At 35.9% G+C, this 17,481-nt stretch overlaps 1 protein-coding gene across 1 annotated transcript in view; it reads right to left on the bottom strand.

The window, feature by feature from the left end:
- The window catches only part of uex (metal transporter uex), an 82,005-nt gene that overhangs the window by 50,371 nt on the left and 14,153 nt on the right, over positions 1-17,481 (bottom strand). Inside the window, exon 2 of the mRNA XM_088232823.1 lies at positions 1,381-2,545. Within this exon, the coding sequence (XP_088088949.1) occupies positions 1,381-2,545 (1,165 nt within the window). The remainder of the gene's footprint in view (positions 1-1,380; positions 2,546-17,481) is intronic.

Here is a 17,481-nt window from a genome sequence, read left to right as displayed (position 1 = left end):
CCTCACTGAGGTTACCTCTTTCCGCACCTAACGGTGCATAGGGCACTGCATTGGTACACCACTCGCGGCGTATCTTGATTAGCGTTTTTTTTTTTTTTTTTTTTTTTTTTTATTTAAATTTTATTGATAAACCCTTACGGGTTACATACATTTAACAAAATGTTTTCACTTTTGAAATTTACATTCTACTGTTAATGATAATATTTTTAACATCTTTTGTAAAGGTTGTCTGAGTCTTTTGTTTAGTTTTGTCTGGTAGTTTATTGTATAATTTCAGTCCATGGTTTATAAGTCTCGATTGTCCTTTTCTCGTTTTAAAAGATTGTATATGATATTTCTCTGAAATTCTCGTATTGTGTTCATGTTTACTACAGTTTTTTTCAAGTTTTAATTCTTCGTCTACAATTACATCAGTGGCTAATTTATGAATAAATTTTAAAGATTCTAGTTTAAAAAGTTCAGTTACGTTTAATTGTTTAGTTTGTTCAAAAAGTTCTTTAGTTGCTACATGAAGGTAAGATGATCAGTCTAACGCTTCAGATACCAGTCCAGGTACTATGAAATATTCGGTTTGTACTGACAGGTCTAGAACTCTTCTATACGTTTATCTACGCATTAAAAGTGACAAAAATTTTGCTCCACCGAGGAATTTTTCCTTTAATTACGATTCCTTTAAATATTTAATCGATTTGAGGTTGGCGCTTTTTTTTAAAAGCCTATTGAAATTATGAGAGAGAAGTAAGTAAATTTTTAAGTCGAATTAAATTCCGACAAAACTGTTTGGTAAAACGAACGTCTAGATGCAAAAAATAATGCCGCTAGGTTCTGCCCTATTAACATATAAAAGTATCTAGGCTACTGTAAAAAATAAATTTAGTTATTATATTTTTTCCATCTGTTTTACTATCTTGCCGAGTGTATGTATCGAGGCGTTATAGGAGCCGGCTTTGTATTCGATCGGTACAGATCGGTAGATACATACAGACGATCGTTAAGCGTACCGCCTGGGTGATTTCCAAAAATCTTTTTTCGCTTGAATTGGGATTTATTGGAGTTTATAATCGTTTTGAAGTGGGCACATTTTATAACAGACGCCAATTTAAAACTACCATTTTAAATGTTAATGACGTAAAGAACGCTGACTAAATTGTTGCGGTCATTCATTGGTTTGTTTCGATCAAACCGAGGAAGATACAGATAGTACAGAAGTTAAGTATACGGTCTCGATATGTACAGATGAAGATAGCGTTCATAATTGAGGCCCGTCACAATAGATCTTCACAGATCGCAGTGACGTCAGGAGCTTGCATAGCACTGACCCCCACCACTGAAAATAAGGGTTTATTAAAGAAAATCAAATAGCAATCAAATTGTACTGACCTTAAAACTTCCCGTGACAGGGAACAGACACGAGCCTTCGTACTCGTTGATCTGGTGCGTGAACGTGATGATGGTGTCCTCCGTGATCCCCTTGCCGAAGATCCTGAGGCTGGCTTCCGTCCCGGCCAGGAGCTCCGGGACGCCCTCCTCGCTGAAGGACGGGTCCCGGTCGGCGTGCTCCACCCGGAGGGCCTCGATCCTCAGCCGCTCGCCGGAGTTGTCCACGGGGGCGCGCTCGGCGGGCACGTCCGGGTCGGTGGCGAGACGCGGCTCCGGCAGCGTGCTGGCCTTCGGATCGCCACTCGGAGCAGAAGCGTCCGTCGAAACGTCTCTTTTCCGCCTGGTGTTCTGAAATTTGGATTCTGAATCGAATCTTTTATCCAGCGGTTCGATCGCGTCTGTTTCCCCTTCGCGCGTCGTCGGCTCGATCGCGATGTCTTCGAAATCTTCGACGAAGACGTTCTTGTCCACGTCGAGGCCCTCGACGTCCAGCACGACGCCGCCGCCGGGGTAGTTGACGTCGATGTCGTGCGACAGGTCGATCCAGTGCCCGGGGACGGTCCTGTCGGAGGAGACGTCTTTGAAGTAGTTCCAGGTGTTTTGATCTTCGCTCGGGCTTTGCGCCTCGGCTTTCTTTTCGACGCTGACGATTTCCACGTCTTCGCCGACCCCGCCGAGCTGCGTTAAGTACTTGAGCCGATCGGCGGGAGCGTTGTTCGGTCTGTATGCGCCGAGTTCGTCGTAGTTAACGTCGATGTCGTGCGTGAGATCGATCCATTTATCGCGTGGCAATGTCTTAGCGTCTAAATCGTCCAGATTCCCGTCGAACTGATCAGGAATTTGGCTTAAGTACTCCCTTTGCTTATCTTCTAAGTACAATTTACTAGTATCATCTATATCGTTGCTTACATCTACGACAAACGGCTCTCGCTTTAAGTTTTGGAGTCGCTCCGCTTGCCCAGGTACGGCGTCGTCTCCGGCATTAAGTACAGGGAGAGATTCGGATTCTATTTGAAGTAATTCTTGTATACGCGTATCATTAAGTAATACTTGGCTTTGTAACTTAAGTACGTCTGCCGTCGTCGCCTCTTCGGCGCCACTTCCTTCCGGGGAACTCGCACCCTCCAGCGGCTCCGCGAGGACATTCTCCCGCAGACCTGCTAACCTGAAAGAGAGAACTCGTCAATTTGATAGTTACTTAGTTATGCAGAATATTTACAATGAAAATGTTGATGGATGCAGAAATAGAGGAAGACCAAGAAAGGCATTGCATGACTAAATCCAACAAATACTTAAAGATGGACATGTCAAAAGTCGGAATAATCGGCGCGCGTGCGTGGGCAGATGTATGAATGTAGGGGAAGCGAGATCTGTATGCAAAGATAGAGTGTTGTGGCGTTCTATCATCTCTGCCTACCCTTACGGGGAAACGGGGGCGTGACGGTTTGTTGTTGTTTGAACTTTTTTTTTCTTTAGAAGAATAATAATGCTTCGCAATTATGTGCGTAAAACATGACATTTGAATACAACTCCAAATATATCAGAGGCTAAAGCTGAAGGTTCCAACAAACATATCCTGGAAAAGTGTAAACAAGGGATATGTAAAAAAAAGTATTATTGATTCAGACACTGAAGACCTTTTACTTACAGACGATGAAGATGACTGCTCATGCATTTATTGTAATGAGTTATATACGAGATCAAAGCCAGGTGAAACATGGTTGAAATGCATTCTCCAGCATCCAATGGCCCACATGGTGACGGTATCTACCTACTGTCTACAAAAGATTCTCTTCGGACATCTATCTCCCTTTGTCAACCGTGGAGTTGAAACAGTGCTTTATTTATTTAGTCAATCAATAAATGTCAGTTCACTTTTAGTAGCACTGTTGTAGTTTATTAATTATGGGTGCAGTGTTCTAAGTAGCAAAATTTGGGTACTTTCGCGTCAAAAGCTGATGCATAAACGGTTTTAAACGGCCATTGACTGGTCATAAGTCCTGTAGATGCCTGGACTTCTATATAACCTTCTATTAAATGTTCTTCATCTCTGTTGTAATATGATAAATACATAAAATTTCAAATATCTGCCTTCTAATAACATACAAAATGATAAATCAAACTTCTATAACTAACTTGTACAAAAAAATATTCATTTAAAAATGTGAATTGAACAGGAATGTTGCGTCTCATAAAATGAAATAATACGGACCGAAATGGACACCGAGTCGTTGGAACAATAGGCATAATCCCCCAGTCTACACACGTGCGTTTCCAGAAATTCTCCAGCAGCCAGTGGGCCACATGGTGACGATATCTACCTACTGTCTACAAAAGATTCTCTTCGGACATCTATCTCCCTTTGTTAACCGTGGAGTTGAAACAGTGCTTTATTTATTTAGTTTTTTATTGCTTACTTCTTGGCATGAACACTTGACAAACTTACTACTATGCTCTATTTTTTGTAAATTTATTGATATCATTCTAACTTCGATAGAATTCCACTCGTCCATGCGCTTTGTACGCACGGTGATTGGTTATCTAGCTTTCATATATCAACTTTAAAATACCTCAATTTTGTAAATGGGGTCTAGAATTCCAATCGTCTATGCGCCTAGTAGCTGCAAGACGTGTTGTAATCTTACTCCTTTTTACTATTCATATTTTTTTTTTTTTTTTAGTATCATTAATACAATAAATTTATTTGTCAATTTTTAAAATGTGTAAATGGGGGCTAAATTTCTAACTGTCTATGCGCTCTGCAGCTGCAAGACGTCCTGTAATCTAGCTCCTATCTGTTATAGTTTTTGATTGATCTTAATTGAAAACGAGGAACTAGAATCCCAACCGTCCATGCGCATTGTAGCTGCAAGACGTACTGGGATATTTATTAATTGTACAGCGCCCTTGAGGTGATTTTCACGAAAATGGCGCTATATAAATTATCCAACTATAAATAAATAAATAAATGAAGTGTGGAAACTGGGCTGATGCAGAATGTGCTGGTTGAAATTTAAAAAAAAAACAAGATTTTTGTTTGTGAAGTGTGCATTTAATATTTTAATTCTTAATATTCATAAAAAAACTTCTGTTTTTAAAAAGTTTGAATAATCATCCCATCTAAGTATATCGTATGTCATTTTGTACACCCGGTGGGCAAAACGGTTTTTTGCAGTATATTTTTATTTGATAGATTTTTATTTTTTCCAAAACAACAATGCTAAGATGTTAAAAAATAGTGTACATTTTGAACCAAAGAGATTTTTTACTAAATATGTTACCAATTATTATTTTTTCATTTTACAAAAAAATCTATGTCATTTTGTACACCCTTCCCCTATTTGTAACGGAAGGCAGAGATTCGTGTTTGTGTGCGTATAGTAACAGATCTTTTACATAAAGTTGTTTTATAGATTTGACATTAAGATTTTCAAATATACCGAGGAGCTAGTTATTTATTTATTTATTATAAATACGGCCCAAGTCAATTACAACAGTTACATGAAGAAACATAATTGCAAGAAACTGCACAAAAAGAACATAAAACTATTTGGCAAAGACAAACAGGGCAAAATGATAATTATATACAATATATTCATAAAAACTAAAGACCTAAGACTTCGAGCTAAACCGTGCCAATCCAACTTCACCCCACACTGTTTAGTCGCGAAGAGATCTACGAAAAGCCGGAAGATCTATCCCAAAGAATTCCAAATCGTGTGACGAATTGACTAATCTACACATTCTGGACACTGGGCATAAAACCAAAGTTGCTCTTAGAAGATTTTATAAATAGCAGATTTTGACTTCTGGTGACGCGGTTGGGAACACGAAAAGAAATCGATCGCAACAGAGATGGGACATCACTTAAAGCATTAAGTATTTTGAAATGCATAGAGGTCCATCTCAGTTCTACGTCTCTCCGATGAAGACAGATTAAGAGAACAGATTAAGAGATTGCTCTATCTCAAAATAGGAATAATTATGACTGGGACTCTTAAGATAATTTTCACTAAAGCTTTTTGTGCAATTATTATTTGCTTGATCAGTGTGTCATTTGCACATCCCCATCCAATTATCCCATATTCCAAAACGGATTGAGTTATTGCGGGTGGTTTGAGGATTGACGTATCATTTTGTACGTACGAGTATATTGGAAAGAATATGATTTTTGGGAACAAACGGGACTTAAATATCAATTTTTCTCTCTGAACTGGCTATATTGAAAAGGCCAATGTAACTAGATGCTTGGGACTATTTATTGACTCCAAACTTTCATGGAGCTACCAATTTGAGCATGTAAAATCAAAAAATAGCACCCGTAACTGGCGTATTTTATTTTATTTGGGATTTCTACAGCTATTACATAAACAAAATAATTAGAAAAATCTTAACAATACTAAAGCCAATTAAAAAAATCCACTGTAAATATAATGACACATAATATATAAGAAAAGAAGTTTGGTAATTGTATTTGTGTGACGTTTGTATTCATGTGTATGTGAATGTGTGTATGCGTGAATGTATGAGGGAGAGGATACATGTGCGTGTGGGAATGAATGAGGGAGAGGGTGCGTGTGTGTGGGTGCGTAAGTATGTAATAGTAAATGGTAAATGGTACAATAAAGAGCTTAGTAAAAAGTTAGAAACCTTTTTGTTAAAATTCAAATGACTTAGACTTGATTGCATAGACGTCGAGGCTTGCTTTCTCATTCCGTTTTGTTGGCCGTCTACTACGCTTTGATTCATTCCCACCTATCTTATTTATCATGCATATGGGGTTATGCCAGCAAAAATCAGATCTCGGAAATACAAGTTCTTCAGAACAGAGCTCTAAGAAACATTCTTGGACTGAAACGGGATTCCCGTGTCAAGAATATCTACCGACAAACAAAGATACTTCCTTACAAGATGATGCCACTGCATGACATAACCAATACTATTTTAATATCATCAACTTTTCTGCTCACTCAAATTTAAAATACGCATTTGGTCATAATATTCATAATTACAATACGCGTTATTCAAGGAATCTTCATGTGTCTAAGTTTTGCTCAACAAAGTTAGGCAGTAGGTCCTTGGAAAATATTATTTATTTAACTTTTTGTACATAATGTTATTTGTACATTGGCGGGCTTATTGCCAAATGGCAATTTCTTCCAACCAACCAATAAAATAAAAGTTTTATTTTTATAATACAATAGAAAAAAAAAGATTAAAAATCTAAAGATATATAAAAATACAAATAAACGTATTTGTTAATAAATTACCTTAAATCAAAACTATTACTCAATAGGAAAAAGGAAAAAAGAGGAAAGAGGAAGGAGGAGAGACAAAGGAAGAGAAAGGAGATGTTTCTTCAGACGTGATTTAAACAGAGATAATGTAGTAAGATCTCTGATGGTGGATGGGAGATGATTCCACAGTCGAGCCGCATGGACACTACATGAGTTAGAGAAGAAAGAGGAATTGTGTATGGGTATTAAGAGAGTGCCTCGAGAATTAGAACGAAGAGGTAAACCATGAACTGATAAGCGTTGACGCAGGTATATAGGAGCGTCAGGACTATGAAGTACATTGAACAGAAGTGAGAGAGAGTGATAGTCTCTCCGCTGTCTGATTTTGAGCCATTTCAGTTGCCTACGATAATCAGAAATGTGGTCATATAAATACTGGCCATTCAGAATATAATAAACTGCCCGATGAGCTAAGACACGAAAAACTGAATAAAAAATCCAGAAGTGTCGCAATTGAAATATATTTTTTAAATCTTTTTGATATTGATAATTATTAATGTAGTTTATATAGGATGGTGTTTTATGGTTCTTGTATAGAGTTGTTTTATTTTTATTTCGGAGGTATTAATTTGTATGATATTATGTATTAACAATATTTTGAGTTTGTCCAAATTTTTGTAGACAAGGACTGGATTCAACTCCCTGGGGAGCTGTTTATATTAACATTTTACAACAGAGATGAAAAACATTCAAGAGAAGGTAATATAGAAGTCTAGGCATCTACAGAGCATCTATGACCTGTCAATGGCTGGTTTAAGTGGCCGCTTTACACACCGTGTAACATTCACCATTCTGCCTATATTTGAATATCTATATTCCTTCAATTCTTTCATCTGTTGATGTTTGTGAAGTCAAAGAGCTGAAACCTTTATTTATGCGGGTGAGATTCATCCAATTGAATTATTTCACCTACATACTAGACTAGGCAACGCCTGAAAATATTGTCTTTTCAATTTCTATACTTCTTCATGGACCAGGTAATTTATCAACAAAATTTTGAGTTTGTCCAAATTTTTGTAGACAAGGACTGGATTCAACTCCCTGGGGAGCTGTTTATATTAACATTTTACAACAGAGATGAAGAACATTCAAGAGAAGGCAATATAGAAGTCTAGGCATCTACAGGGCATCTATGACCTGTCAATGGCTGGTTTAAGTGGCCACTTTACACACCGTGAAACATTTACCATTCTGCCTATATTTGAACATCTATATTCCTTCAATTCTTTCATCTGTTGATGTTTGTGAAGTCAAAGAGCTGAAACCTTTATTTATGCGGGTGAGATTCAAATAATTGAATGATTTCACCTACATACTAGACTAGGCAACGCCTGAAAATATTATTTTTTCAATTTCTATACTTCTTCATGGACCAGGTAATTTATCAACAATATTTTGAGTTTGTACAAATTTTTGTAGACAAGGACTGGATTCAACTCCCTGGGGAGCTGTTTATTTTAACATTTTACAACAGATATGAAGAACATTCAAGAGAAGGAAATATTTAAGTCTAAGCATCTACAAAATTTGGATAAACTCAAAATATTGTTGATAAATCCACCTGCTTTATGAAGAAGTATAGAAATTGAAAAAATAACATTTTCAGGCGTTGCCTAGTCTATTATGTAGGTAAAATAATTCAATTAGATGAATCTCACCCGCATAAATAAAGGATTCAGCTTTTTAACTTCACAAACATCAACAGATGAAAGAATTGAAGGACTATAGATGTTCAGATATAGGCAGAATGGTGAATGTTACACAGTGTGTAAAGGGGCCACTTAAACCAGCCATTGACAGGTCATAAGCACTGTAGATGCCTAGACTTCTATATTACCTTTTCTTGAATGTTCTTCATCTCTGTCGTAATATGTTAATATTATGTAATGTCAAAAAATTTTTTTTTTCTTATGTACGGTCCCAAATGAGTTTCTAATAACTCCTGGGAGTATAATATGTAATTTTTGTATTGTTTGTTTTATTACAATTTTTTTTTTAAAGTTTGTCAATAAGTTCACTTTTAGTAGCACTGTTAAATTAATCTTTTTCCAGTTTAAAATATGCTTCTAATCATTTTTTTTCATCATAGACGTGATTGATACCATTTTTAAATCAAATTTATCAATTAATTTTAATCTATTTACATTGGCCATGAGAGATAAGTTACAGTTCGCGGCAGTGACGAGCGGCGAGTTTTTAGATTGGTAAGCTGCGGAAATTCTGATAAAATCGCACCTTTAGGACGAAAGCGGCTTAACTAAAAAAAGCCTTAAATGAGTTGAGATCATAAAAAGTCACATTATCCATATTTCTGCATTTAAAAAGACGCGATATTCGGGTGGGAATGGGACAAAGCCGTTACATCTGTCTCTTTCTTTATTTATTTATGAAATCATTCAAAATTACACGTACACTTTACATTGGCCATGAGAGATAAGTAACAGTTCGCGGCAGTGACGAGCGGCGAGTTTTTAGATTGGTAAGCTGCGGAAATTCTGATAAAATCGCACCTTTAGGACGAAAGCGGCTTAACTAAAAAAAAGCTTGAAATGAGTTAAGATCATAAAAAGTCACTTTATCCATATTTCTGCATTCAAAAAAACGCAATATTCGGGTGGGAATGGGACAAAGCCGTTACATCTGTCTCTTTCTTAATTTATTTATGAAATCATTCAAAATTACACGTACACTGGCCATGAGAGATAAGTAACAGTTCGCGGCAGTGACGAGCGGCGAGTTTTTAGATTGGTAAGCTGCGGAAATTCTGATAAAATCGCACCTTTAGGACGAAAGCGGCTTAACTAAAAAAAAGCTTAAAATGAGTTGAGATCATAAAAAGTCACATTATCCATATTTCTGCATTTAAAAAGACGCGATATTCGGGTGGGAATGGGACAAAGCCGTTACATCGGTCTCTTTCTTTATTTATTTATTCATGAAATCATTCAAAATTACACGTACACTTTACATTGGCCATGAGAGATAAGTAACAGTTCGCGGCAGTGACGAGCGGCGAGTTTTTAGATTGGTAAGCTGCGGAAATTCTGATAAAATCGCACCTTTAGGACGAAAGCGGCTTAACTAAAAAAAAGCTTAAAACGAGTTAAGATCATAAAAATTAACATTATCCATATTTCTGCATTTAAAAAGACGCAATATTCGGGTGAGAATGGGACAAAATCGTTACATCGGTCTCTTTCTTTATTTATTTATTCATGAAATCATTCAAAATTACACGTACACTTTACATTGGCCATGAGAGATAAGTAACAGTTCGCGGCAGTGACGAGCGGCGAGTTTTTAGATTGGTAAGCTGCGGAAATTCTGATAAAATCGCACCTTTAGGACGAAAGCGGCTTAACTAAAAAAAAGCTTAAAACGAGTTAAGATCATAAAAATTAACATTATCCATATTTCTGCATTTAAAAAGACGCAATATTCGGGTGAGAATGGGACAAAATCGTTACATCGGTCTCTTTCTTTATTTATTTATTCATGAAATCATTCAAAATTACACGTACACTTTACATTGGCCATGAGAGATAAGCAACAGTTCGCAGCAGTGACGAGCGGCGAGTTTTTAGATTGGTAAGCTGCGGAAATTCTGATAAAATCGCACCTTTAGGACGAAAGCGGCTTAACTAAAAAAAGCCTTAAATGAGTTCAGATCATAAAAAGTCACATTATCCATATTTCTGCATTTAAAAAGACGCGATATTCGGGTGGGAATGGGACAAAATCGTTACATCTGTCTCTTTCTTTATTTATTTATGAAATCATTCAAAATTACACTAGTTTAAATACTAATGAACTGATCAAGGCAAATAACAATAAAAATACGTCTTCTTCTTTCTGTGCCATATCAGGTCTCCCCGACGTTGGCGATCACTCCAGAGTAGGCATTCCGGTCCTGCGCCAGCTGGAGCAGCACCTCGACCCCGCGCACTCCCGTCCACTGTCCAGTCGGGGATGTTTCTCAGCCAGGACATCTGTCCCCTTCCAACCCCACGCTTTCCCTCGATCTCTCCCATCATAACAAGCTGTAGAAGCGTATATTTGCTTCCGCGCATGACATGGCCCAGATTTATTTTTATTTTATTTTATTTAGAAAACATACAGTCATACAAAATCAGTATTAAAAACAAAAATTTTTTAACATAAAAAGACCAATTAAGTTTTCATAAATTAAAAAGATATAAACATTAAATGTGACAAAAAATAAAAAATAAATAAGAATTTTAAGTGAGAAAAGGATAATTGTTGACATTTGCGTTTTCCATGGAGGTAATAAATTAAAATAAATAAAAATACCGAATGCACACTCCGAGCCATCCACGCACACACATGAACGCACATATAAAACATACACAAACATATACATTACATGCGGCACATATACATAGCATAAACCACTCGAGATGTACATTCAGCAACTATCCCAAATAATCGACCCCATGAAGAAATTTTCTGTACAAATGCAACGTGCAGTTAAAAATGTCTACATCAATACTGAGTCCGTTATAATTTCTACAGGTACGTCTAATGAATGAATTCGAGGTATAATTGTTTTTACAAGTTGGTACATAAAAAAGGGAATTTAATCTAGTATAGCGAAGAGGACAACGGAAACCAATATTTTGTAAAAGATACGGCGAATCAACTATGTTATTGAGAATTTTGAAAAGAAAAATTAAATCATATCTAAGGCGCCTTTTTTGTAGTGATTCTATATTAAAATTGATCAAAGATGCGCCGTAATCATTTTCAATGTTACCAAAACGATATTCCAGGCTCCTTATAAATTTCTTTTGAATGTTTTCAATTTGATTAATATATACATTATATTGGGGGACCATACTAATGAAGCGAATTCGAATTCGATATGCGAGTTTTCTCTGTATTATTGAGGACAGCAGTTCTTTTTCGGCACTGGCTCGTCTCAACACCTCCACGCTGGTCGCTAGATCTGTCCACGGGATTTTCAGCACTCTCCGGTGAAGAGTAAAGCATTCAGAATTACAGAGTGCCAGCTGGATGACAAGGATGCAGATTTCATAAAGAACCTTTACTGGCAGCAGACAGCTGTGATAAGATTAGGTCACACTGTAACGAGAGATATTGCAATTGAGCGTGGAATGAGACAAGGCTGCATATTATCGCCCTTACTTTTTAACTCATACTCGGACAATATATTTAAGAATGCTCTCTCTGATGTCAGAAAGGGAATAGGAATTAACGGCGAAATTATCAATAACATCCGATATTTATTTATTTATTAACGGACATTGTCCATGTATACAATTTATAAGGTTTAAATATTACAATAAAAGAATAGTTTAAAACATTTAACAAAAAGAAAGAAGCGTTGACAAACATAAGGGACATCGAGACAAGATCTGGACTATTTATTTAGTGCTCTTTTAAATCCTCGTAAACTTAAACAAAAAAAGTACAGACGATCTTGTCTCGAGTTGACAATACGACAAGAGAATTAAGGCCATAGCTTGTTCTATGCTGATCGATGAACAGTACTTCATTGTTTCTCAATCTACGAGTCGGAATATTGAATTTGACTTGTCCCAGTAATGATGGAACATCGATTATACCATTTAGTATGCCGAACATATATATGGAGTCAATATTAGTTCTACGTTTTTGTAGACTAGAAATATTTAACATTGACTCTATTTCAGCGTAAGAATAATTATCTCTCTCTAGTCCGAGCATCCACGCTACTTTTCGAGATGAAGAACATTTAAGAGAAGGTAATATGGAAGTCTAGGCATCTACAGGGCTTATGACCTGTCAATGGCTGGTTTAAGTGGCCGCTTTACACACTGTGCAACATTCACCATTCTGTCCATATTTGAACATCTATATTCCTTCAATTCTTTCATCTGTTGATGTTTGTGAAGTTAAAGAGCTGAAACCTTTATTTATGCGGGTGAGATTCGTGTAATTGAATTATTTCACCTACATACTAGACTAGGCAACGCCTGAAAATGTTATTTTTTCAATTTCTATACTTCTTCATGGACCAGGTAATTTATCAACAATTTTTTGAGTTTGTCCAAATTTTAGTAGACAAGGACTGGATTCAACTCCCTGGGGAGCTGTTTATATTAACATGTAATCAACAGAGATGAAGAACATTTAAGAGAAGGTCATATAGAGTTGCCTAGTATGTAGGTGAAATAATTCAATTAGATGAATCTCACCCGCATAAATAAAGGTTTCAGCTCTTTAACTTCACAAACATAAACAGATGAAAGAATTGAAGTAATATAGATGTTCAAATATAGGCAGAATAGTGAATGTTACACAGTGTGTAAAGTGGCCACTTTAAACAAGCAATTGACAGGTCATAAGCCCTGTAGATGCCTAGACTTCTATATTACCTTCTCTTAAATGTTCTTCATCTCTGTTGTAATATGTTATTAAGACATTACTAAAAATCCATAAAAAATAACTTAATATGTAGAAATTAAGAAATTGTAAGGAAATTATCAAATTTAGTATCCATTAAAAATAATTGTTTGTAGACGTTAAAATACAAACTTTTTTAATATACAGGGTGTTCATTAAACCCTGTCACATCCGAACACCACGATGATCAGTATGAGCAAGAGGACATATTGGCACATTAAAATATTTTTTTAGAACGAATAAAATTTAAAAAAAAAAATTGTTGCTTACTTCTGCCGGGGCAAAAGGACGGGGGGGGAATCTGATACTGCACCGCCATCCCCTTACTTCTCCCCTCCCTGCAGAAGTAAGCACCAAAACCATTTGTTTTTTTAAATTTTCTTTGTTCTAAATATTTTTTATATATATGCTAATATGTCTTCTTGCCCATACTGATCATTGTGGTTTCGGATGTGACAGGGTTTAATGAACACCCTGTACAAAAAACATCCTCCGAATTTTTCAAAATATGCATTTAGACGAATGCAATCCTGGAAAATCGATAAAAGACATATATAACACAATACACACATATACACACAAAATTGTAAATTCAATATGGGATTGCCCTGAACTGTTATCTCTCATCAACTTCAGGGCGCCTGGAAGAATGACTAGACAGGTGCCACCGTTTTGTAGCGACAATTCACGGACAGTGTATACTTGTAATGCCGTATTAAATAGACTTCACGAACTCGACGGTAGTTATTCCCACGTATCGGATATATTTAGTGTGGGGTATTGTTCCTATAGAACAAACCTTTTGAACTTTTTTAAAGATGGTGAATGGTAATTATATTTATTTATTCATGCATTTCATAATATATTTATGTACAGTTTTTTTAAAAAAGACTTATGATTTTCTTGTTGTTTTACTGTATAATGTTTTATTATTTTAACTTTCCACTGAATATGCTGTATAATTTTTAGGTTATTTTTTAAAATATAAATCTTGTATAATTTTTGGTTTACCTTTTTTTTTTTTTAATCTTGGGTATAAGGAAATACATGTTTAAATATATATATATATATTAAGCCAAATATGTGAGTATTATTTTACATAAAACTTTTATATCATTTTAAATAATATTTGATGTTTTAAAGATAATGTCGGTCAAATGCCCACGATAGAGTTGTTTAATCCGAGATCCAATTTTCATTAGGTCTCTCATTAGATGAGCAAAGTAGCGTAAACAAAATTACTACCCTGGCAACACTAACGAAATGTTCGTTTTGTTTCTTCGACAATCTGAGAGATAGAAAATAATTGAATTTTTAAGTGATGCATTTGTTACATACACATTCATTTGCTAATTACACGTGAAATGTGATTGCATCCTGTTTCTTTACGATCCTAGCAGTATTTCTACACTTTAAAAGGACACAACATTCTCTTGAAAGAGTCCAAAAAAAATTCTACGGTATATAAATTTTAAACTTAGAATCAGTCATGAATTTTTGAATTACGATTTTTGACTAAAAACATTGAATTTGTTAAAACTTAACGATAGAAGAAAAATTATAGACCTTTTAAATTTATTCAAAATTGTAAATTCAATATGGTATTGCCCTGAACTGTTATCTCTCATCAACTTCAGGGCGCCTGGAAGAATGACTAGACAGGTGCCACCGTTTTGTAGCGACAATTCACGGACAGTGTATACTTGTAATGCCGTATTAAACAGACTTCAAGAACTAGGCAATAGTTATTCCCACGTATCGGATATGTTTAGTGTAGGGTATTGTATTAAAGATGGTGAATGGTAATTATATTTATTTATTCATGCATTTCATAATATATATATTTATATATGTACAGTTTTTTGTTCACTTTGCCTAGCTGTGTGAAACAGTACTAACGATTTTCTTGTTGTATGCTGTATAATGTTTTATTATTTAAACATTCTACTAAATATGCTGTATAATTTTTAGGTTAATTTTTTAAATATAAATCTTGTATAATTTTTGGTTTAGCTTTTTTTTTATAAATCTTGGGTATAAGGAAATACATGTTTAAAATATATATATATATATATTAATCCAAATTTGTTAGTATTATACATGTTTGTAAAAGGCAGATTTGCCGTTTGTTTATATAAAAAAAAAACACGGCATAGTTGAAGTCAAATCAGGAATTGCGTACTGAACGACGTCTACAAATAAACTAATGGGTCAAAACGTAAGCCTACTCATTTATGAGTAGTTTAGTCGCCTTCTGTTTGCTGTGCGTAGGCGGTTTCTGGACTATTTTTAATTACATGATATAGATATTGATTAATATATTTTTTTTAATGTATTGTATGTAGCCCAGTGTGTCATCCAGCCACACAAGAGTTAATACATCTCGCAATAATATTGTCCGTCAATTAAGATTGTTGAAAATAATCATTTAAAAACCGCTTAGCGTCCGTAGAGATAATGAATTCATTCTTTTATGGGTTCTAAAAATAGAGCAGACTTTATGTGCTGTATGAATTGCTAAGCTACAGCACACTTGTACATGACACGCGCTGTGCCATATAGCCAGCGTGCCTACCACATAATATCTATATAATAGAGGGGTAGGGGAGGCAGAGAGGATAGAACGCCACACCACTCTGTCCTGGCACACTTCCTTCACATTCATACATCTTCTCATGCACGCACGTCGATTATTCCGACTTTTCACATGACCGCTTTCAAGAATTTGCTGTACTCGATCATGCCACGTCTTTCTCGGCCTTCCTCGACTCCTACAACCGGACACATTCGCATCGTAAATCTTTTTAGCCGTTCTTTCATCATTCATTCGCTCCACATGACCGGACCATCAATTAATTAATTTTGTCGATAATGCTTAACTCAGCCTTGCATTCTGCTCTAATTTCGACATTAGGGCACCTATCATGCATTGTTTTTCCGCACATTCGCCCGAGGGATCGCATTTCAACAGCATTCAGTCTACTTTCGTCCCTTTTTTTCCAACTCCATGCTTCGCTTCCATACATTAGGGTCGGTACCAGAACTGCATTATGAACTGCTTATTTAGCCGTTCTTTCATCATTCATTCGCTCCACATGACCGAACCATCGCAAAAGACCTTTCTTAATTTCGTCGATAATGCTTAACTCAGCCTTGCATTCTGCTCTAATTTCGACATTAGGGCACCTATCGTACATTGTTTTTCCGCACATTCGCCTGAGGGATCGCATTTCAACAGCATTCAGTCTACTTTCGTCCCTTTTTTTCCAACTCCATACTTCGCTTCCATACATTAGGGCTGGTACCAGAACTCCATTATGAACTGCTAATTTAGCCTCTTGCGATAGACACTTATTTGCTACGACAGACTTTAAGGCACCATTAACTCTGTTACCGGCACTAACCCTCCTTTCAATATCCTCGTCCATATTTCCATCTCTAGTAAACATACTACCCAGATATACATAATATCTGTATGCAATAATGAGTATCTCCAAAAACTCAAGAAATGAAAGACTACGATAGTCAAATTTGCCGCAACATTTTTGAGAGGCGAGTATGGGAGTCTAGGCATTTACAAGGCTTATGACACGTCATTGGCACTTTACACACTTTGTAACATTCACCATTCTGCCCATATTTGAACATCTATATTCCTTTAATTCTTTCATCTGTTGATGGTTGTGAAGTTAAAGAGCTGAAACCTTTATTTATGCGGGTGAGATTCATCTAATTTTTAATATAAACAGCTCCCCAGGGAGTTGAATCCAGTCTTTGTCTACAAAAATTTGGACAAACTCAAAATATTGTTGTTGAATAGAACATTGTTTTCCTGTCATTGCCTTGAAGATGCCTCTCCGATGCTATGGAAAAGGACCATGGCATTTCAAACCTTCTATGCCTAACTAAAATAGACAAAATCGACGTTTCGTTGTCCCATTTTCCTTTGGAAGGTTTTATTTATTAACGGACATTGTCCATGTATACAATTAATAGGGCTTAAATATTCTAATAAAAGGATAGTTTAAAACGTTTTAAAAAAGAAAAGAAGTATTGACAAACATAAGGGACATCGAGACAAGATCTGGACTATTAATTAAGCGTTCGTTTAAATCGTAAACTTAAACCAAAAAAGTCCAGACGATCTTGTCTCGAGTTGACAATACGACAAGAGAATTAAGGCCATAGCTTTTTCTATGCTGATCGATGAACAGTACTTCATGGTTTCTCAATCTACGAGTCGGAATATTGAATTTGACTTGTCCCAGTAATGATGGAACATTGATTATACCATATAGTATGCCGAACATAAATATGGAGTCAATATTAGTTCTACGTTTTTGTAGACTAGAAATATGCTACATTGGCTCTATATCAG

The sequence above is a fragment of the Micrasema longulum genome, unplaced genomic scaffold (genome assembly GCF_059751315.1).
Source record: "Micrasema longulum isolate JH-2025_06_02 unplaced genomic scaffold, ASM5975131v1 h1tg001024l, whole genome shotgun sequence".
NCBI lineage: Eukaryota > Metazoa > Arthropoda > Insecta > Trichoptera > Brachycentridae > Micrasema > Micrasema longulum.
This window is presented reverse-complemented; position numbering and strand designations above follow the sequence as displayed.